Genomic DNA, 22,263 nt, shown 5'->3' with positions numbered 1-22,263 from the left:
TACTGGCCCTGATGCAGAATTCACTTGCCAGCCCTTTGTTGTCATAACAACGGGGGAAAAGAGAAATGAGTGAAATGCAAATAATGGGACTTGCAGCGCTGGGAGGGAGGGCACTTGTGCGTTGTAGGTTTGAGCCCTATCTGAGTTGAGCTTTCAGGCATTATTTTGAGAAAGTTCTCTGGCCTGCGTTAGACAGGAGGTCAGACTAGATGGTCACAGTTGTCCCTTCTGGCAGTTTAAACCTGACCTTGCTGGAATGGACGAGCACTTTATTTCCAAGACAAGCTTTGTAGATGTGCCATTGCTACAACAATTCCTAGCGTGGCTGCCCGCCAACGAGTGAGCGATTTGGAATGCGTGTACCCACAAGTCAAGTACATGGAGGAGTGCAGCATCTGTTAATTGTTTGGGAGTAGTGCTTGGATTGGTTAAGGACATAAGAAGGCCATACTGGGTCAGACCAATGGTCCATCTAGCCCAGTATCCTGTCTTCCAACAGGGGCCAATGCCAGGTGCTTCAGAGAGAATGAACAGAACAGGTTCTGTGATCTGTGATTAAGTGATCCATCCCCTGTCACCCATTCCCAGCTTCTGGCAAACAGAGGCTAGGGACACCATCCCTGCCCATCCTGGCTAATAGCCATTGATGGACCTCTCCTCCATTAATTTTTCTAGTTCTTTTTGAACCCTGTTGTAGTCTTGGCCTTCACAACATCCTCTGGCAAGGAGTTCCACAATTCCCCTGCACATTTCTTTGATCAGTATCACATTTAGCTTCAATCCATCCCATCCCTGCCAGTTAAAATTACCCAGAGGATGGTAGCCTTGGATTACTAGGCTTGTGGTAACTGAAAACTCCCACCTGTGCACCTATAGATCTTACAGTGTAAACAAAGATACCAGACTCTTTTGTTAACTGTTTTAAAAGCAGCTGGTGCAAGAGAGATGTCCTGACCATATTTGGCCATTGGGGGTCACTGCACTACCAGCTCAAGAGGACCGAACAGGCACTTGTGTTTCTCTGGAAGAAACATTTTTAAAGGTGGACTTGAGGTTTAGATGGTGAAATTCAAAGCTGGGACCATTACGCATTTTGTTTAGGGATTCCTTCTGCATGAGTGGCTTGTGATGATCTCTCTACCCCATGTTTAAAGTCAGCCCCAGTAACAAACCAATGAGCTTTGATATTTTAACTTGCTTCATCCGTCTATAATGAGGGAGACAATGTGATCTAGTGGGTAGGGCACTGGATCTGGAGTCAGGACATCTGGGTTCTTCTATTCCTGGCTGTGAGGATGGGTGAGTCACTTCCCCTCTCTGTTTCCTCTCCTATCCTTTGTCTGCCTTATCTGTTTAGGTTTCAGAGCAGCAGCCGTGTTAGTCTGTATCCGCAAAAAGAACAGGAGTACTTGTGGCACCTTAGAGACTAGCACATTTATTTGAGCATAAGCTTTCGTGGGCTACATCCGAAGACGTGGGCTGTAGCCCACGAAAGCTTATGCTCAAATAAATTTGGTAGTCTCTAAGGTGCCTCAAGTACGCCTGTTCTTTTTGCTTATCTATTTAGATTGCCTACGCTCCCTAGGGCAGGGAATGGCTAGGTCTACAGTACAGAATTACTTCGGTATAACTACGTCACTCAAATCCACACCCCTGAGTGACGTAGTTAAGGTGACCAGACAGCAAGTGTGAAAGATCGGGACAGGTGGTGGGGGGTAATAGGAGTCTATATAAGAAAAAGCCCCAAATATCGGGACTGTCCCTATAAAATCGGGTCATCTGGTCACCCGGTTATACCGATCTAAGCGCCAATGTAGACAGTGCTAGGTTGACAGAAGATCTTCTCCTGCTGACATAGCTACGGCCTCTGGCAGAGGTAGATTAACTATGCCAACAGGAGAGCTCTCTCCTGTCGGCATAGTGTGTCTTCACGAAAGTACTGCAGAGGCGCAACTGCATTGGTGCAGCGTTTTAAGTGTAGACCTGTTCTCAGTGTATGTACAGCACCTAGCACAATGGGGCCCTGATGTCACATAGGGCCTCTAGCCCTATTGTAATATTAATAGTAAAAGAACAGTTAGGGCTTTTTAATCAGGAGATCTCCAAGCGCTTTACCATGGAGGTCAGTATCCTTATCCCCATTTTACATGGGGAAACTGAGGCACAGAGACGGGCAGGGACTTGCCCAAGGTCACCCCTCAGGCTAGGAGCAGAGCTGAGACTAGAACCCAGGTCTCCCAAGCCCCAGTTTAATGCTTTATCCACACTGAGGCAAGTGTGTACATGGTTATGAAATTGTATCTGTTATTGCATCACCATCTGCTGTCACTTGTCTCAGGCCCTGGTCCTGCAGCGGGAGCTCTGCACAGAACCAGTTTCAGGATCCGGGCCTTGGATTGTGAGCTGTTCAATGCAGCGAGCATGGCTTTGTCCAGCATGCAGCACAGTGAGGTCCTGACCCTCCTTGAGGCCTCTGGGTATTACAGCAATATAAACAGTAAGCAGGGCCAGTGCTACCATTAAGGTGAACTAGGCAGTTGTCTAGGGTGCCAAAATTTGGGGGCGCCAAAAAGCAGTGCCCCCAATTTTTTTTTACAGCGTTCCTCCCTGAGCACGCAGTCGCCGCTCCACTTCTCCCGCCTCCCAGGCTTGCAGCGCCAATCAACTGTTTGGCGCCGCAAGCCTGGGAGGGGAGGAGAATTAGAGCAGGAGCGGCGTGCTTGGGGAGGAGGTGGAGCAGAGGTGAGCTGGGGTGGGGAGCTGCCGCACGGCTCCCTGGGGGGGAGCTGCCGCGGGGGGGGGGGGCGCCTCAGGGCAGAGGGGGTGGGAGCTGCCGTGGGGGGGGGGGGGCGCCTCAGGGCAGGGGGGAGCGGGGAGCTGCCGCAGGGCTGGGGGGGGGGGCGCAAGGTGTAAGTTTTGCCTAGGGTGCGAAACTTCCTTGCACCAGCCCTGACAGTAAGTCCGCCTTCTGAGCCAGCTGGGTCACACACACTTCAGGAGCCCCTCCCCCACCAATTTAAAAACCGGTGGACGGTTATTGAAGGCATATGGGGGAGCACAGAAGCACTTTGATTTCATCAGGTACCCCCTTCCCAGCACCAGCTCTCTAATTCATTGTAGAAGGATCTCCAGCTAGGGGCTGTTCAAGACAAGGAGGTCATGCCCATAAGGCGTGTACACAGTGACACGAAGAAGGCAAAATCCCTTTGAAAAACAGAGTTTTCCACCACAAGAGGTGCCGTGATTCAAACAGACCCCAGCTCTCGCCACCCGTCAGAAGGACGTAGGCGGGGCGGCCTGCAACCCTGAAAGCGAGAGAGCCGGTCCAGTCGGGCCCTCTCCCGGTTCTCTTTAGCTAATAAGCTAGCCAGGGCTTCCCCTAACGGAGTTAAGTGTCCCACTGGGGGTATAGGCGCTTGATACTCCATTCACGTCACAGCATATTTTTAAGAGGGCGGTATGTGAACCAAGGAAGAGTGGGAGCTGCGGTGCCAGACAGATAAAAAATTATAGCTGGAGGGGAAATGTGAGCCAAACAGCCTGCATTCTGCTACCCTCAGCAGACAGCACAGCAAAGCAGGCGCAGAGCGTATAAAAACATAGCATGTTCTAGCTAGGCCAATGTGTTGTTCAGCAGAGTTCAGCTAAAGTTTGACCTCTCTTTTTCTCCTTCCTTACAACTAAATTTGGGCCTTGACTCTTTCATCGAAGGTTTGCAATACGCCCTTGACTGCAGAGGGTGGTGATTTTTCCGAGGAAGGCACCACTGTCTGTCTAGTTCTTAGTGCAGAGCCCCGGGATTGCATTCTGTCACCAGTTTGGTCGCGGATTTTTGCATTGTGACCAAGAGCAGGTGACTTCAGCTCTCTAGGCGTCCATTTCGCCATCTGTAAAATAGGCTTATGCTCAAGAACCAGCGCTAGGCACTGTACAAACACCGAACAAAGACAATCCCTGCCCCCAAAAGCTTCCAATCTAGGCATAAGACAAGAGACAACAGCTGGATACAGAACAGCTGGAGGAGCGCAAGGAAACAGTGAGGCCATATGCTCAGCAAGACAGGCTTTGCACACCAGCAGCCTAACTGTTGTCAATGTTTTTGTAGGCCTCACAGCAAAGGAGAGTTTTAAGGAGGATTAAAAATATAAGAACGGCCATATTGGGCCAGACCAATGGTTCATCTAGCCCAGTATCCTGTCTTCTCACAGTGGCTGGTGCCAGATGTTTCAGTGGGAATGAACAGAACAGAGCAAAAAGAACAGGAGTACTTGTGGCACCTTAGAGACTAACAAATTTATTATAGCATAAGCTTTCGTGGACTACAGCCCACTTCTTCGGATGCATATAGAAGAAGTGGGCTGTAGTCCACGAAAGCTTATGCTCTAATAAATGTGTTAGTCTCTAAGGTGCCACAAGTACTCCTGTTCTTTTTGCGGATACAGACTAACACGGCTGCTACTCTGAAACCAGAACAGGGCAATTATTGAGTGATCCATCCCGTCGTCCAGTCCCATCTTCTGGCAGTTGGAGGTTTAGGGACACCCAGAGCGTCTTGACTAATAGCCATTGATGGACCTAGCCTCCAGGAACTACTCTAATTTGTGACCCAGATATACTTTTGGCCTTCGCAACATCCCCTGGCAACAAGTTCCCCAGGTTGACTGCATTGCGTGAAGAAGTACTTCTTATGTTCCGTTCTAAACCTGCTGCCCGTTAATTTCATTGGGTGACCCCTGGTTTGCATGTTATGTGAAGGGGTAACTAACACTTCCCTATTCCTGTTCTCCACACCATTCATGAATGTATAGACCTCTATCCTCTCCCCCCTTAGTCATCTCTTTTCAAAGCTGAACAGTCCCCGTCTTTTTTAATTTCAGCTCGTACGGGAAGCTTGTCCATCCCCTTAATCGTTTTGTTGCCCTTCTCTGCAACATTTCCAATTCGAATAGGTTTCAGAGTAGCAGCCGTGTTAGTCTGCATCCGCACAAAGAACAGGAGTACTTGTGGTACCAATTTGAATAGATCTTTGTGAAGGAGGAGAATACTGTAGCTTTGCGACTGTTCACAGTGAATCACAGGGTGCTTGGCCCAGGCGTGAGGGGCCGAGGGGAGAAAGCAGGAAGGTGTTTGAAAATGTAAGAAGTGGGTGATAGAAAGGTCGACTCCCATCTCCCATACTGAATGAGACATGATGGGGATGGTGGGAATAGGCTGTGAAGGACCTTGACCGTAAGCAACCTACATCTCAGTGGGATGTATAAACAGGGAAATCTCGAGTAGGAGCAGGGAGATTATTTTACCCCTGTATTTGGCACTGCTGCAACTGCTGCTGGAATCCTGTGTCCAGTTCTGGTGGCCACAATTCACAACAAGGATGTTGAAAAAGTGGAGAGGGCGAGGAGAATGAATAAAGAATTAGAAAACATACCTTATAGTAAGAGACTCAAAGACTCTTTCTATTAAGCTTAAAGAGAAGGTGAAGGGAAGACTTGACTACAGCCTATAATTATCTACATGGGGAACAATATTTAATAAGGGGCTCTTCAGTCTAGCAGAGAAAGGTTGAACACCATCTAACGGCTGGAAGTAGAAGCTAGACCAATTCAGCCTGGAAATAAGGTGTAAATTTAAAACAAAGTAATTAACTATTTGAACAGTTTACCAACGGTCATAACGGATTCTCCGTCACTGAAGTTTTAAATAAAGATTGGATGTTTTTCTAAAAGACCTGCTCCTGGAATTACTTGGGTCAGGTCTCTGGCCTGTGTTAGACAGAAGGTCTGACTAGGAGTACGTCTACACTACTCGCTGGATCATTTATTTTTATTGCATCTAGTATAGATGCAATAAATCGATCCCTGATCGCTCTGCTGTCGACTCCTGTACTCCACCGCAGTGAGAGGCGGAAGCGGAGTCGACGGGGGCATGGCAGCAGTGAACCCCGCGCCATGAGGACACGAGGTAAGTCGACCTAAGATACGTCGACTTCAGCTACGCTATTCTCATAACTGAAGTTGCGTATCTTAGGTCGATCCCTGCCATTAGTGCAGACCAGGCCTTGATGAACACAATAGTCCCTTGTGGCCTTGTAATACATGCACTTGCTTTGTTTCTGAGCCTGCAGACAAACAATAGTTTTGAAAGGTGTGCACTACTTAGTCATGTAAATGGATTGTTGATTCTGAAACCTAATGAAAACTGTGTGCAAATACGGTCATCTGTATGGATGAAATCATGAGTTCCATGTCGTATGTAAGACACAGGAAGAAACTGTCTCACTCCACTCAGCCCTGGTGAGGCTTAGGCTGGAGTAACAGATCTGGTTTGGGGCACCACGCTTTAAGAAACATGTGGACAAACTGGAGAGAGTCCAAAGGAGAGCAACAAAAATGCTAAAATGTTTAGCAAACCTGACCTATGAAGATTGGGCATGTTTAGTCTGGGGACCTGATAATCTTCAAACATGTTAAGGGCTGTTATAAGGATCAACTGTTCTCCATGTCTGTTGTAGTCATTTAGATGGAATAGAAGAGCCCAAAGAGTCCAAGGTGTTAACATGATCCTGCTATTCTCCAACAGCGTTAAACAAGGTTCAGGGGCCTACTTCTACCATGGCAAACACACCATTCAAAATCACTAACTCTGCACTAAAAACATACAGAAGGAAAATGTAAAGTTTGAAATAAGGCTTTCATTTTAACACCCCTCGCTCCCTTTCCCGTGAGCTGGAGAGTTTTTTAAAGGACCCTCCTCCCAGCTCAGTTGAAGTGGCATTAAAGATGGTCAAAACTTCCTTTTGGGGAAAAGAGACGCTAGTCGAAACAGGCTGGAGCTGGCGTTGTTGCTGTTATTTGAATCCAATCCTGCTTTCCAGAAAACCAAACAAGAGGAGCACACTCAAGGGGAAAGGAAAGAACAGCAAAAGAGAGACAATGCAGCTGGCTCTCCAGTGCATCCTAGCTGCTGAACAAACACAAAACCACCCGCTGTGCCTATCAGCCACTCTGACACCTTGCAAACTTGTGCCAGCAGTGGGTATTTTAGAGCATTGCACTTAGCTGTCCTTGCAATCGCAGGCTTACAGCACTGTTGCAAAATATGCAATCTTGGCCAATCAAGCCAGCCTCTTCTTAGACAGAAGGAAAAGGGGAGTGGGAGGCAGGGAAGAGGAAGAAATAAGGTAGGGAAGGGAAAGGACATATTGGGAGAAAGAAAGTCTCACATCCCAGGTAGTGTTCGGGATTTAGTTGGAGCTGGCAGAGGTGGTGGTGTCATCTGGGTCCCTCTCTCTGGCCTGGCCTGGCCGTCTCTCAGGATTAAGACAAAGGGCTGGTCTACACTGGGGGGGTGAAAATCAATCAAAGGCTACATCTACACTACGGGGGAGGGGGGTGTCGATTTAAGATACGCAAATTCAGCTACGCGAATAGCGTAGCTGAATTCGACGTATCGCAGCCGACTTACCCCGCTGTAGGGACGGCGGCAAAATCGACCTCTGCGGCTTCCCGTCGATGGCTCTTACTCCCACCTCCGCTGGTGGAGTAAGAGCGTCGATTCGGGGATCGATTGTCGCGTCCCAACGGGACGCGATAAATTGATCCCCGAGAGGTAGATTTCTACCCGCCGATTCAGGCGGGTAGTGTAGACCCAGCCTAAGATATGCAACTTCAGCTACTTCGACTTACCTGGCCGTCCTCACGGCCGCAAATCGACCGCTGCGACTCCCCCGTCGACTCCGCTTACTCCTCCTACCGAGATGGAGTACAGGCGTTGATTTCGGGGATGAATTTATCGCGTCTAGACGAGACACGATAAATCGATCCCCGATAGATCGATTACTATCCAGCGGGTAGTGTAGACAGGGCCAAAGAAGGTTCAAGGTCCTGGGAAATAATGGAGTGGCAGAATAATGGGGTGGTGAAACCCATTCCTTTCCCTTATCTTTTAGCCAGTGTTTGTATCCCCTTTTCAGTCAGCTCATCTTTCAGTAGCCAGCTTTCCCCACTTGTCTTTTTGAGGACCCCAAGGAGGAGTGATGGGTGGAATGGCTCCTCCCCCTCATTTTGTCCACCAATTATACTTAATTTCTGACACCAATTTGAGTTAATTGATTTTCAGTCCCACACTTCTCTCGTTTACTAGGCATGATTTTAACACAGCCCTTGAATTGTATCAGTGGGATTTGGGGTTTGGACTAATTCAGTCTGTCTCCATTTTTATCTTCTCCCATCAACACTCGTAATAGGTTATCGTGACACTTTTATGAACCTTCAGTGGCTTTTCACAGTTGAGCTGACAATTAGGGTGTGTACGCCCAATTATCACAACACATCCCCTGAAGGTAGGACAAGTAGTAATGGGCTTAATCTGCAGCAACGGAGATTTAGGTTAGAGATTAGGAAAAACTTTTTTACTGATAGGTAGTTCTGCTCTAAACTAGGTTTCCAAGGGAGGTTATGGGATCCCTGTCGTTGGAAATTTTTAAGAGTAGGGTGGACAAACCCCTGTCAGGGATGGTCTAAGTTTATTGGTCCTGCCACAGGGCAGGGGTCTGGACTTAATGACTTCTCGAGGTCCAGTAGTAGCCCTGAGGAGGAGAAGATAGGTAGGAAAGAACCCAGGGAAACAGCAATAGTGTTGGAACTTAAGCAGACTGTTTGAATGGCATATGGTCCCTGGTCTGGAACCTGGAGTAATGGACAAGGCCAGGTTCCCCTACCAGCCACAAGGAAAGTGACATAGTCTAGGAGGTGAAGCAGAAGACCACCTGAGACTGCAGATAGTCAGTTTGTCCAGGGAGAGTTTAATACTCTAGCAGGGCAGGGCTACAGTGACCTGTCTGGAGGGCTGTCACAAAGAGAGCACTCCAAGTCCAGAGTGTCTGCAGGGTGAGCAACCCACTGAGGCTGCAAGGAGAAGCCCCACTGGCGAGTGAACCCCATCACAAGGACAAAATTAAGCGTTCAGTGGGACACCTCTCAGGCCATGCCTACGCTACAAGCACAGCTACAGCACTGTCGCTATAGTGTAAACACTTCCTCCACTGATGGGAGGAATTTCTCTGGAGTTAACCCATCTCTCCGAGATGTGGTTAGCTAGGTCAATGGAAGAATTATTGTTGACCTGGCTGCATCTACACTGGGGTTAGGTCAACTTAACCATGGCACTCAGGGTGCAAAATTCTTCACAGGCCTGAGCAACTGTTAGGTTTATTTAACTTTTCAACTGTAGACCAGGCCTAAATAGGAGCAGTGAACAGAGTGTTGCTAGAGCCACTGGAGACAACTCGCTCCAAGCCAACAAGCACAGCTCAGAACTCAACACTTCAACAGCAGTGCCCTGAACTTAGTCCTTACCCTACAGACCCTTCCCAGCTCTCCTTGTCTCTCACATCTACCATCTCCATTGCTGCATGCTGGGAGACAGTTGTATGAACTTATGAAATGGATGAAGTATAGTGTTCAAGTTCCCTCAAGCCACCCCTCACCACCAAGAGGAAAAAAAAAATACACACCTTTCTGGGTTTGGTAGCACACTGTGTATTGTAACGTCCCCTCACAGCGATATTATCCCCTGTGTAGGACAGGCGGCTAAGAGACAGCTTTTGTTTTTAATATTCAATTTAACAGCCAATGATGGCAAAAGTGTTACAAGGTTAAAACGACAATATTCACCACACGGCACAAGTTGTTTCAGAAGGATGTATGCTTGACAGGTCAGATCCTCCCTGCTGGATTGACGAAGAAGTAACGGATCCTGCCGTGTGGAATCAAAGCTGTCGGCGTAGACTGAGCAGGAAAGAGGTCCAGCCATCAGCAACTCTTGATGCTTCTCCCCGCATTTCAGTCCAACAATGGAGGGGTAAGGGTAGGACAAGAGGCTTAAACAGGGAGCCAGGATCAAGGGTGTTGAGCCCCCTTCATGGACCCAACTCTCTGAGCCGTTAGCCAGGTAACCAAACCCCTCATGATAGAAATAACCGATCAGGTTTTAGTACCTTAAACCAGTTATGCTGCCCCTTTTAGAATGCAAGAAGCCTTTGCTGTTAAACCATTGCAAAGCAGAGGTTGATAATTATGATATATAAATGTCAACGCCCTCCCTCCCCCACCCTCTGAGCTCCCTACACGCTGAGTAACTATTCCCAGAATAAAACATTTAAATACAACTTCATAAATATTAAATCATGAAAAAAAAAAAACCCAACTAAATTGGTTTCTTTCCTCCTGGTAAAAAAAGGAATTTGAGTCAGGAGGGAAGATCAGAAAGAGTATGTCTAATATAGACGGTTCATCAGGATATGAAGTAGATTTAGAGGGGAGAAAGAGGGAAATTGTACTAAAGCCATTTCTTGTTGTCACTACATTGATCTTCAAGGTACAGGTCTCGTCAGGACATCACTTGACGTTTACAGCTAGATAAAGAGGTTCCAGAGCCCTTAGGAACCAGACATTACTCGGAGACCACCGCTTTCCTGCTTGACTAAACTCCTTTGCATTTGGACACCTGGCTGGCTCTCTGGGAGAAAGGCGGTTCTGCCTGATCTGCCTTTCAAAGATCTGTTTTTTTAAACTAGCAGCTTGAACTATATTCACTTTAAATGTGATTGAGGAAAAAACCCCAAACACTGAGCCCTGATACATCAACTAAAAAACCCCTCCTACGCCGCTACATTCCTCGGCTTTATTAGCAACGACGGCTAATAGGCACACAAAACCCTTGCATGTGCAGGAGCAACCATTTCTTTATTGTTTAATCTATAAAAAGGAGGTGGGGGAGGGTCACTGCTTTTGGGGAAAAAAGACTAAGATTCATTTAATTTTTAAAAAAACTTTAGTGAAAATAAAAATCAGTACAACATATGCTCCGGTTTCTAGCCATGTGTCTGCAGCTGGTCACTTGGTAAGGACTGCCACAGTCTTAGGTACAGCAACTGGCTAAGATAATACAGCAATGCGTCTTTTCCGCTGATTCTAATAAGCCGCAGCTTGGAATCAGAGTGGAACACACACTTGTGGAGGAAAAAAAAACCAAAATCTGTTGTTCTGCACAGAGACCTGGCAGCCATTTATATGGAGTGGCATTATGGGAATCTCTATTTGGATGCGGTTAGAGCACCGTGCGCAAAAGGTAACCCTGATGCCAAGGGGTAAGACGGAAGCATAGCTATCAAAAGGGAATTTAGCTATTAAAAAAAAAAAAAAAGAGGCAGATTTTACAAGTTGTGTCCCAAGAAGGACACATAATACTGGGGAAAAAAAACAAGCAGGATCGGTTTGGTCCATTTGCTTAAGAAACACTGAAGGCTTAAAAATGCGCCAGGCACCAAGATCTCCCGAAATCTCTGTTGCTTCTCATTCTGTGTGAGGATGAGAGAATAAAGGAGTAGTTTAAAACAGGACAAAGCAATGCAAAAACCTCTCTGACATCTTAAAAGCGTAGCCCATTCCAAATCCTTCAAGCACCAAGCCATGATAAAGTCTTGTGGGTGGGTCTGTTCCAGGTCACCTTCTCAGGATGATGATGATGCAATGTCATAAATGCATTAGACTACTGCACTCAAAATTAGTTTATAGACAAGACATCCATGATCAATACCTTTCATGTGTGACCAAAAAAAACAGTCGCTCCCCCTTCTGCGGGACATTTTTGGTGAAACACTGATAAAACTATTTTTAAAAAAGAATAGATAATTGTCGCAGCCTAAAAGAAACGATATGACTGAATTAAAGAAACTTAAATTAATATAAAAACCAAACACCATGTTGAGCTGTTGCAAAAACGGTTCCAACAAGGCTCCAATGTCCATTTCCCCTGGTGCTCTTCATAGTTGACCATTGTTCTTGCAAGGTTTGTGATGTCCTCAATCCTAGGTAACCAGCTCCCCCAAAGCCAGCTCCTTTTCTCCAGAGGACTCTGGCCTGCACGGAGCAGCTCCTGCTCCTCCTTGGAGATGAGCAGCCTTGCTCCTGCCAGTCTTCGAAGAGAGGACAGCAGCAGAAAAACTAGATGCAACCAGCCACAGCCTGAGGGCTGTTTTGCAGAAGAGGAGGTTGCTCTGGGCTCAGCCACTGTTAATACTATGACACTAAGTAGGTCCCAAGCCTTCCAGCTTCTATGGATTCTGTCCGGATAAGATTTCTAAGATCAGCCGCAGGGGCTGAATGTTTGTCAGACTCTACGGCCCACGCAGAGTAGAGAGAAATCTTCTGCTCACATTACAACCGTCCCTCTGTTATTTCACTGTAAAGAGAAAAATCAATAGGTAGACTATTCAGGAAGGTTTTCTAAGCAGTCTGAGTGAGTTTCTTCCTTGGTGAAAGGTGCTGGATTGCTAAATGGTTGTGGTGAGTAAGAGACAAGTCCAGTAGCAATGCAAAGCCTCACTGACATTTCAAAAGCTAGTCTCTGAACAGGCACAACAAGTCTGTGCTAATGGGAGTGTCATAAAGTGCTTCCTTCCTTTCCTTGAGTAGTCAGGGCAGTGGTTCTCAACCTATTTACCATTGTGGGCCGCATGCAATACTACCTCTATGGCCCTGGGGATGTCACATGGGCTGCAGCTCTGCGCTGACTGGGCTGCAAGTTGAGAACCACTGATCTAGGGCCTAGCAATTCTTGGCCTCTCTGAGGCAGACACTGTATTAAAAGATGCTGTCTAGACAGGTCACAAGTTTGGTCTACACTTGATTGTGGTTTTATATGTCCCAAATCATGCTGATGGTTCACTTTCAGCTTGGACAGTGAGACTAGCCTGGATAATTACACTTTGTGGCCCAGTGGCTCTGGCACTGGACTGGGACCCAGGAGCCCTGGTTCTAGTCTCCACTTTTCCATAGACCTGCTTTGGACAGGTCAGCTCTGTGCCTCAATTTTCCCTCCCACTCCACATGTTCTCTGGTGCAGTCTCACTAGATGTCTGTGTAGCACGCAGCAAAATGAGGGGCCATTGGTATCAAAGAAACAAAGTAATTAATTGAGTTAGTCGGTTGCATTTCGTGATTCTCACACCCCAAGCACAAAACGCCTACATTGAATTAAAAGCCAAATTAAACTTTTTTTTTTTTTAAACTGCGACTAAAACTGCCCGACAGAGCCCTCCTCGCACCTATGGAAATGCAGGTACTTACAAAGCTTATCTCTGTTTCTTGCACGTCTTCAAAATGTTCTGTCAGTTCTGAGGAGCGTTCTGTTACGGAAGGCCCTGCGGAGCCACTGGGGAAACAGAAAAGGGACACCTATGAAGCTATTTCTTCTAAATAAGCCTTCAAAATTCTTCGTGCCCCTTTGGGTTTCCTAATATGCCCACAGTAATATCCAAGCGACGTATAAAGCATCTCTTAGCCACACGTGAGATGTTCCTGACTCATTAGCCACCTTGGCATGTGTACTTATAAACCCCACCCACCCCAAAGTGACTGTGCCAGTCTGGAATCCAGGTTTCTCCTCCCTGCCCCACAAGAGTGCTGTGACGTGTTACTGTCTCTCTGGGGCAGAGTGCTCCTTTCCCACATGGGTACTGCAGAGATTTTTATTAAAAAAAAAAAGAACTGCCCTCATCACGGACTCGAACGGAGGGGAGTTTCAGGCAAGCAGGTGGGGCCCACCGCTGGGTGTTGACTCATTTAGAGAAACGCAAAGAGAGGCCAATTTATGTCACATGTTTCCATTCTACAAACATTCCATCCCTAGTGTTTACTCAGTTGGAGCAGTCAGCTTCCCTTCCCCGGTTTTAATTGCTCTGTTTATTGTGTAAACGTGTATCTTTTAACACTAGATGAGAATGCTTATGGTTCAGATAAACCAATGGCTCCTCTTTACAAGCACAGTGGTTTTCAACCTTCTTTCATTTGCGGACCCCTAAAAAATTTCAAACGGAGGCACAAACCCCATTGGAAATATTAGTCTGCAGATCCCCAGGGGTCTGCGGACCACAGGTTGAAAACCCCTGCCCTAGCACACTGCTGGTACGTAAATAAATACTCCTAGCTGGAAGCCATTTCAAAGAGATGATAAAGCAGGGGTCGGCAACCTTTCAGAAGTGGTGTGCCGAGTCTTCATTTATTCACTCTAATTTAAGGTTTCGCGTGCCAGTCATACATTTTAATGTTTTATAGAAAGAGATCTTCTAAAGTCTATAATATATAACTAAACTATTGTTGTATGTCAAGTAAATAAGGTTTTTAAAATGTTTAAGAAGCTTCTTTTAAAATTAAATTAAAATGCAGAGCCCCCCGGACTGGTGCCCAGGACCCGGGCAGTGTGAATGCCGCTGAAAATCAGCTTGCGTGTCGCCTAACCCTAACCCCTGCGATAAAGTGACATAATGGGCTAGAGCAGTGTTTCTCGACCTTTTCAAAATGGCAATTCCTTATTCAAAGTCAAAAATTTTCGTGATCCCCTAACATTTACAATAAAATAAGTAGTTGCACCAATGGCAAGTCTCTGATTTGCATGTGGGCTTCAAGAGGCTGACAAGACTGGACCTTGAAAAGGGTCAGGGTGCATGGGGAGTGGGGGAGGCGATGCACTGGTTTCCAAACTGGGCCTCCCCACCCCTCCCACCTAGCAATACAGGACGGGCAGTGTGGGCATGATCTCCTGACTCTACTTCACAACCCAAAGGTTGGAATCCATGAAGTAGATAAAGGGAAAGTTCAACCTGGTGAACACGGATTTCACACAGTACCGTGTGTTACACAGGTCAAGATCTTATCTTAAAGAAAGAGTTGTGATTGCATAAGGAAAGCCACGTGCTGCTGAAGTTGAAGGCACTTTGGCTTATGCTGCTAATGCACCCAGGGCTTGTTTGCTTCCAGCAGGCTACACCGTGTCATCTGGTGCTGCATGCATCATCGGCAGGGTACGAAATGCATAGAGCTGTCAAACCACGAGGTGGAGGACAACGGTCGGTACATGAAAAGTGGTCACCCTGCAAAGCTAGGACCTCTGCTCAATAATCTTCTGTTCACTCACATTCAGCAGACTGGAGACACTGGAGTCCTTGTGTTTGGACACAGAGGGTACCACACATCTTTCCTGCCTAGATTAAGCCTCACCTATTTGAGTGGTTACTCAGGGCTGAACTAGCTACATCCTCTGCGGAGCTTTCTGAACTGTGAACTTCCAGTCCCACTGACCTACACAGAGATTAAAAGGAGAGACCCTCAGCTGGTGAATACAATGCTCTAGACACTGATTTTACAAAGAGGGGAAAGTCTGGTGATAATTTTAAAATGCAAACTTGTGGGTTAAGAAAGGATATCCTAATTTTAAGGTCATTTATTTAGTGCCACCGAATCCAGCAAAGGGATGAAGAGAAATCCCCCATGTAAAGCCATGAGGAAGGTCAACCTATGAAACTCATTGCCACAGGATGCCAATGAAACACTATGGCTGAATAATTTATACTTATTTAGCAGCACTGTTCGGGGAATCTCAACGTGCTTCACAAACAATATGAGAGTAAATGTCAGAGATGGGTCTAGATACACAGGGGAGTCCTAACTCCCAGCCCCATTCTCTTCTGGACTGACCCCTCTTTTCATCTGAGGTTATACAGAGTATAAACTGACCCCCACATATTTCAGGGAGACAGTCTCCTTCCCACCTGCACAGCACTACAGCTTGCTTTGAAGCATCAGGTATTGGTTACAGCAAAAGGCAGGACACCAGATTTAATGGCTCAATGGCTTGATCCAGTGTGGCAAGTCTACTCTGTCATGAGTGTTGGCCCAGGGGCTCCATACACAGAAGGCTGTGCAGGGACAGCTACATGTCAGTGGCAGGCTCCCGGGGTTTGGCTTCACCCCTCACAAAGGCAGGCAGGATTTGCTGTAAGCACACGCTAACAACTTGGTATCGCTTACGTTGCTTTGAGGGGTGCATTGTCTTCAGTGCAGACCGTGCACAGTTAGAGGCATATAGCAACACTCCACAGGAGGGGAAGTGGCTGTGCTGCAAACCAGAGACTGGAGTAGTTCTTTCAACCTGATATTGCAAAATAGGGGGCCCATCCCCTTGTATTTAGAACTTAAGTACAGGACAAATTAGTGCCTTTCCTGTCTTGGTCTTCACCCTCACCTATTGGAGCGGAAGCTGAGAATTGTTCTAATTGTAGAGTTTTCAGACTTGTGAACTTGAACTCCCACTGACCTACACAGAGATTACAAAGGTGAAACTCCACAGTGAGTGGTAAATACAAAGCCACGGGCTTGCTGACTCTATAGAGAAGGAGAAACTGTGGTTTAATTTCATGTAAACAATTACTATAGATATGAAACTACCTCAGTGCTAGTCTATAGTGCAGTGGGATTTGAACACAAGACTAAGACCCATGCTCTAGCAATCTGTCCTCACTTGTATCTATGGTAGGTTAGAGAAAAGTAATTGCATCTCATGATTGCTTGCAGGGGTCAGGAAGGAATTGCTTTATCCATGTGTAGTGTTGCCCCATTGGGCAAGTGTATTAATGGATGGGTGCGGGAGGGAAGGGTGTTTCCTTCCCGTAAAAAAATAAATAAATAAATAAAATCAATAAACGTTCACAGGATTCCAGATTTGATGGACCAGTGGGATTAATCCAGCAAGGCAAATCCTATGGATGCTGGGAATAATATGTCATGCAAGGATGACACCATACCTGTCTGATGAAGAGGGCATTCACCCATGAAAGCTCATGCTCCAATACATCTGTTAGTCTATAAGGTGCCACAGGACTCTGTTGCTTTTTACAGATCCAGACTAACACAGCTACCCCCTGATACTTGACACCACACCCAGAAGGCACGTATCGTTCCGCCTTCTGGTTTACAGCAACCTTGGTGCATTTGTAGCTTGGTGCAAGCACCCACTGTGTTACATGGTATTACATTACATATGATGAATTCCCTAGATGCAGACCACTTATAGCCTTTGAACAGTAAAGGGGCACATGGCAAGTTGGACAAGTGGTCCTACTAAAAACAGGCTACTAAGTACTTCATCTACAGACAGGAGAAGTCAAAATTCCTTTTAGAACTGAAGAGGTTTCAGGCAAAGCATGATCCTCGCCCTCACCTATTTGAGAAGATGGCAGGAGCTGTTCTAGCCAAACCCTTTGGCGCGGTTTCAGATTTGTGAACTTGCACTCCCACTGACCTAAGCAGAAATTAAAGGAGAGAGACCCTCAGTGGTGAGTCCAAAAAAAAAAAAAAAAAAAAAAAGCCTCAGACATGCTGACTTTATTGAAAAGGAGAAGATCTGGTTTCGGATCCCTATAAAGAAGCGTGTGGGAGACGGGCAAATTATAAATTTGTAATCCAGTTCTGGCCCACCGGTTCAGGACAGAACAAAAAAAAAAAAAGATGTTGGGCTGGGTTTGACACATTCTGCAGTCAGTCTATGATTAATGAGGACAGAATGTTTCTGATCACTTGTGATATGAGAAATTAGCATCAGAGCAGCTGTGCACTTCCACGATCCAGACTGCCCCCCCTTACAGCCCCTCTTATTCTCTACCAATCTCACCCCTTTTGCAACAAACAAAAGATTCAAGAGGGGCCTTTCATTGCTTCCTTACAGCGGTGTCTGCGCATTCATCTCCTAGCAGATGCACTTTTAAAAGTCATTTTCTTTTGGCCTCATCTTCAGAGGGGTTAAGCACCTATAATTCTACTGGTTTCCATGAGAGCTGCAAGAGCTCAACACCTCCGGGGAAAAAAATGAAGTAAATTCTGTCAATCCTGCTTGGTACTATGCTCGTGTTCTCCTGCATGTCTTTTTTTTTTTTTAAGTGACATTTCACTACTGTAAAAGATTTCAAATGATCAAAAAAAAAAAAAATCAAAGCTGCTACACAGTTCAAGCAAGGAGCTAGAAGGCCAACAAGACTTACAAAGCAGAGGATGCAACACTACCTTGTCTTCAAACACAACACTGCATGTTAATGGTGTTATAATGACCCCTTGCGCCGATGGTACTGAACCTGTCTGGCATGGGATGACTGCTCAAAAGACACGTAGTTTGACAAGCATGCCAAAAAATGAACACTCCATGAAAGCAGCAGGCATCTGCCCTGTGACTGATGTGTTCGAAAGCAGAGTATCCCAGCCTGCAGGCAGCAGTGGCCTCCCACGCACTGTTGTGATTAATGGAGAGGTACCTGTTGGCTGGAGAGTTAAGTCCTCCACTGCCCAACGAAGAAGTGGACAAGGTTGTTGCTATGGAATCACTGTTAGCTTCGTCTACTGGAGGAGTTCTGGGAAGGAGATCAGGGCGACCAAGATGCGAACCTGCAGGAAGAAGAGAACAGATAGCTCGGTCATAAACAATGAATAGCATCCCCTGGCATGAGCAACAATAACTGATCATTTGCCAAAATCTTCTGTAGCCAATGCTGCAAACTACACAACAGAATGGTCCAGTCCAGCACGTTTGGTATCCATTCTTAAGAGAATCCAGCTCTTTGTGATACAGTCTCTGTACTAACATTTCCATTAACATGCTGGCAGGGCATGATCCATAGGGAAGGAGATCAAAGCTCAAGACATCACTTAGGCCAATTACATAGGACTTACCATACTGGATTGGACTAGAGGTCCAATCAGTCCAGTTTCCTGTCTTTATACGGGCCAATACTAGATGCTTCAGAGGAATGGGGTAACAACGCTACTGACATGGGATAATCCACCCCTGACCAGATTAGGTCTCCTTCTGACCTCTAAGAGTTAAAGACAGTCTTAAGCCCTGAAGCCTGAGGTTTAAAATCCCTTCCAGAATTTGTTACGAAAACAAGAATATCCAATTGTAATTCATATAGATGTCCAATCCCTTTTTGCTTCTTGCTAAATTAGTTCTTGATCTCATTCACTTCCTGTAGCAGTGAGTGCCACGGGTTAAGTATACATTACGTGGAAAAAAGTCTCTTTACTGTTCCACCATTAATGCACCACAACGTTGGCAGGTCCCCAGTGGGCTGAGAGAGACATTTCATGAAAGTCTGACAACTCCTCTAGGCCTGCTGAAGACACCTCAGAATGCCACACCCCTTGAGCTACGCAATATATTAATGACTGCATCTGAGTCCTGGTAGCTGCGATTAGATCTGTGATCCCAGGATAGATCTCTAGCAAGCTTGCAGACTGACAGCGTCTATTGAATGTCCCCACAGTCTCATCAGTGTAGGTCTTGGATCACAAAAATCTGGGCTGAACCAAGCTTCTTTTGCTGTTCTTTTTTTTTTTTTAAAAGGAAAGCAATTCCTGTCATCTGGGTTTTCTAGCATAGGCACCAACCTTGCTCCACATCTGCTTCTGCCGTTACTTGTGCTTTAGTTTCACACGATGCATGCGATTGGTAAGGGGCTCCGCCCTGACCCGTCCTCCGAGGAACGGTTGTGCCAGACCGGCTCTTTTTAGAAGGAGAAAGTTTTACTTGAAGACAAAAGCAAAGAAAGATTTTACTTAATATCACCTTTTCCAGAAAAACACAAAAAAAACCCCCACCAGAATCTTACATAGCAACATCCATAACCTTCCCCATTATTTAATGAGAAAGTGTTGCACTCAGAAGAAAGCCAATGGATGAAAGACCCTCCCCTACGAGTGGTCAGTCACGTTCTGTGGGGCAGAAAGATGTACCAGTAACCCTGACACAGCACAAGTTTCCTACTGATCAGAGGCACCTCCATTCATTCTCTCCCCTGACAATGGCAGCCTCCCAGGAACCCACCTGTGAAGAGATACTTACATGGTATTTTCTTGAATGTAATGTTGCACATGAATCGTTGAAACCTTTCTGCATAGAAGCTGGGCCTATGCACAGACACAGTGTCCTAAAAACATCCAAGGGACAAAGGTTACACATGTAACTAGGGATAAGCAGAATTCTAAGGCAACATGGGTTTCTTTTAGAGTAGGTTTACATTTGGAACAAGTATGGTCTCACTATATTAAAGGCATCTTTATAAATGGTGTATAAACAATTAATAAAGTGATTAATAGCTGCTGAAAGCATGAATAGTATGTGTTATAAAAACATCAATAGAAGGCGTTATAGATGGTTATAAGCAAGCTATTAACTTGGACTAACCATCGACTATGCATTTATTAACATCTATCAATCATTTGCTGATCTTTATAAAATGTACCTTTAATATAATGTGTGACCACAGATGCTACTTTAAAATATATATTTCTACACACACAACTATCTGTTTGATGGGACACCTGGTTTGCAAATACTGCTATCAGGTAATTTAAGAGCCCCCGGATAACATTCTTGCCACTTACCCCGTCGTGCACCAATGCTTTCCATGAGTGCTCCAACTTCTTAACGAATCTGAGAAGTGAGATTTGAAAGCAGTGAACAGACCACAGTAATTTTCAAATTTAGGCTTTGCAATCACTATTAGTAAATTACGTTAATTGCTGCAGTTTGGCTTCTTAACATTGACAGATAAAACAGAAATGCACCTTTTTCCTAAAGCCAAAGTAAATTTACAGACCTAGTTAAAAGAATCTAAACATTCAGTAGCAGTTTTATTCTTCTGGGGGGAGATTTTAAGAGGCACCAATGGCAGTGAGATAACGCTCATTGACTTCTAATGATAAATGTAAAAAGCTCTTTTTTTTTTTTTTTTTTTTTTTTTAAAGTTAGCTAGAATTCCCAGCTAGCTAGAACTAGGGGTGTGGCAGCACCTCCGGGCTTGAAGTGGTTTCCATCATATTCAGGGTTTACAGTTTGGTTCAATGGCTCTTAGCACCCCCCACTATACAAACTGTCCCAGCACCCGAGGCTATGCACCAACTCGACATCAACACTACAAACATCTAAGCAAAGTCGTAAAACTATTTTTCATTCCAGAGGGAAGAGGCGCTATGGTAATTTTAACCTACCACCTATTTTTCTCTGCCACTTCCTGCACACTCTCTTCAGCATAATCACCAAGGCTAAGAAAAACCTGGCCTGTAAGAGCCAGCCTGTACTCTGACACCGAATAAACGAGGGATACAAGGTCCAGAGGAGCATGTGGAGATTTCAGCCTATGAAATATGTCAAGGAAATGGGGCAATAAAACTAAAAATTGCTTGTAGTCTTCAGTAAACAAGCCATAGAGTCTCAGACTGTTGCAACCAAACAGGGCCAATTTTATTACTGGAGGTTTATTTTATCCACTGTTGACAACATACAGGGGTCATGTAAAGGCTTTTACCTGTAGGACTGTAGCACATCGATGATACCAATATATAAAAGCAGCCTTTCCCCCTTTGAATTCCGGGCTGGAATGCCTCCCATTCTAGAAAACAAAAACAGGAAGCATGAGATTTGCAGGCTTTACCCTGATCAAAACGTTTTCACTCTACACAACTCAGCCTTGCATGGGTTAAACGTTAAGTGGATTAACGAGTGGCAACATGCAGAGAACACCTACTGCTGAGCTGACAAACTCTAGTGAAGACAAATCAGAGCTAAATGCTAAGTCAGTAAGTTACCAAAACATAATAAGAGCTTATCCCTGTTTTCTGTACATTTGTCTATTTTACTGAAACTGGGGGCTGGTTAATTGATAACTGACCACTTTGAGAAGAATCCAAGACACCCTGGAGTATCTGGTGCTGGCCACTGTTAGGGTACGTCTTCACTACCCGCTGTATCAGCGGATAGCAATCGATTTATCCGGGATCGATATATTGCGTCTTAATGAGACACGATATATCGATCCCCGAACGCGCTCACCATTGACTCCGGAACTCCACCAGAGCGAGCGGCGGTAGCGCAGTTGACGGGGTAGCCGCGGCCGTCGATCCTGCGCCGTCTAGACCCCAGCTAATTCGATCCAAGATACTTCGACTTCAGCTACGCTATTCGTGTAGCTAAAATTGCGTATCTTGGATCGATCCCCTCCCCCCAGCCCTTAGAGACAGAAGTTCAGGTCTGATCCGCTATAGCAATTCCTATGATCCACGGAGGCGATACTTAATGTTTAGGTGTTTGAGTACAGCTTCCAGGCATGGTACAGACACATTAATCCTCACATATCCCCGTGAGGCTGGCAAGCATCCTGCTTTCGCAGGTCAAGGAAGCAGAAGTACAAAGGACTTAAGTGACACTTGCAATAAGGAACTGAAACCAGAACTCATGAGTCCTGAATCCCAAGCCTCAGGCTCAGCCCTACATCATACTCCTGCCACAATGCTTTGGCCCTGTGATCCATACTTGATACCTAAAAATCACATCTTATCAATCCTTGGATTTTACCCCATCTGCTCCAAGTATGAATTG

General features: G+C 45.8%; 1 protein-coding gene across 8 annotated transcripts in view; it reads right to left on the bottom strand.

Annotated features, from left to right (window-relative positions):
- Positions 1-9,515: 9,515 nt before the first annotated feature.
- The window catches only part of PIP5K1A (phosphatidylinositol-4-phosphate 5-kinase type 1 alpha), a 41,667-nt gene continuing 28,919 nt past the window's right edge, over positions 9,516-22,263 (bottom strand). For 2 of the 8 annotated variants that reach the window (XM_024107029.3, XM_042843360.2), the window contains exons 9-18: positions 21,194-21,277; positions 20,271-20,319; positions 19,729-19,813; positions 19,275-19,412; positions 18,143-18,272; positions 17,059-17,139; positions 16,084-16,155; positions 15,060-15,140; positions 13,131-13,215; positions 9,516-12,243 (exon numbers count right to left, since the gene is read on the bottom strand). In XM_024107029.3, coding sequence (XP_023962797.1) covers positions 12,241-12,243; positions 13,131-13,215; positions 15,060-15,140; positions 16,084-16,155; positions 17,059-17,139; positions 18,143-18,272; positions 19,275-19,412; positions 19,729-19,813; positions 20,271-20,319; positions 21,194-21,277 — 808 coding nt within the window. In that variant the 3' untranslated portion in view covers positions 9,516-12,240. The remainder of the gene's footprint in view (positions 12,244-13,130; positions 13,216-15,059; positions 15,141-16,083; positions 16,156-17,058; positions 17,140-18,142; positions 18,273-19,274; positions 19,413-19,728; positions 19,814-20,270; positions 20,320-21,193; positions 21,278-22,263) is intronic. The other 6 variants (XM_005293728.4, XM_065574434.1, XM_005293729.4 and 3 more) reach the window with 4 other exon arrangements.

This window comes from Chrysemys picta, chromosome 20, assembly GCF_011386835.1.
Source record: "Chrysemys picta bellii isolate R12L10 chromosome 20, ASM1138683v2, whole genome shotgun sequence".
NCBI lineage: Eukaryota > Metazoa > Chordata > Testudines > Emydidae > Chrysemys > Chrysemys picta.
Note: the sequence above shows the minus strand (reverse complement) of the source record. Positions and strands in the feature narration are given on the sequence as shown.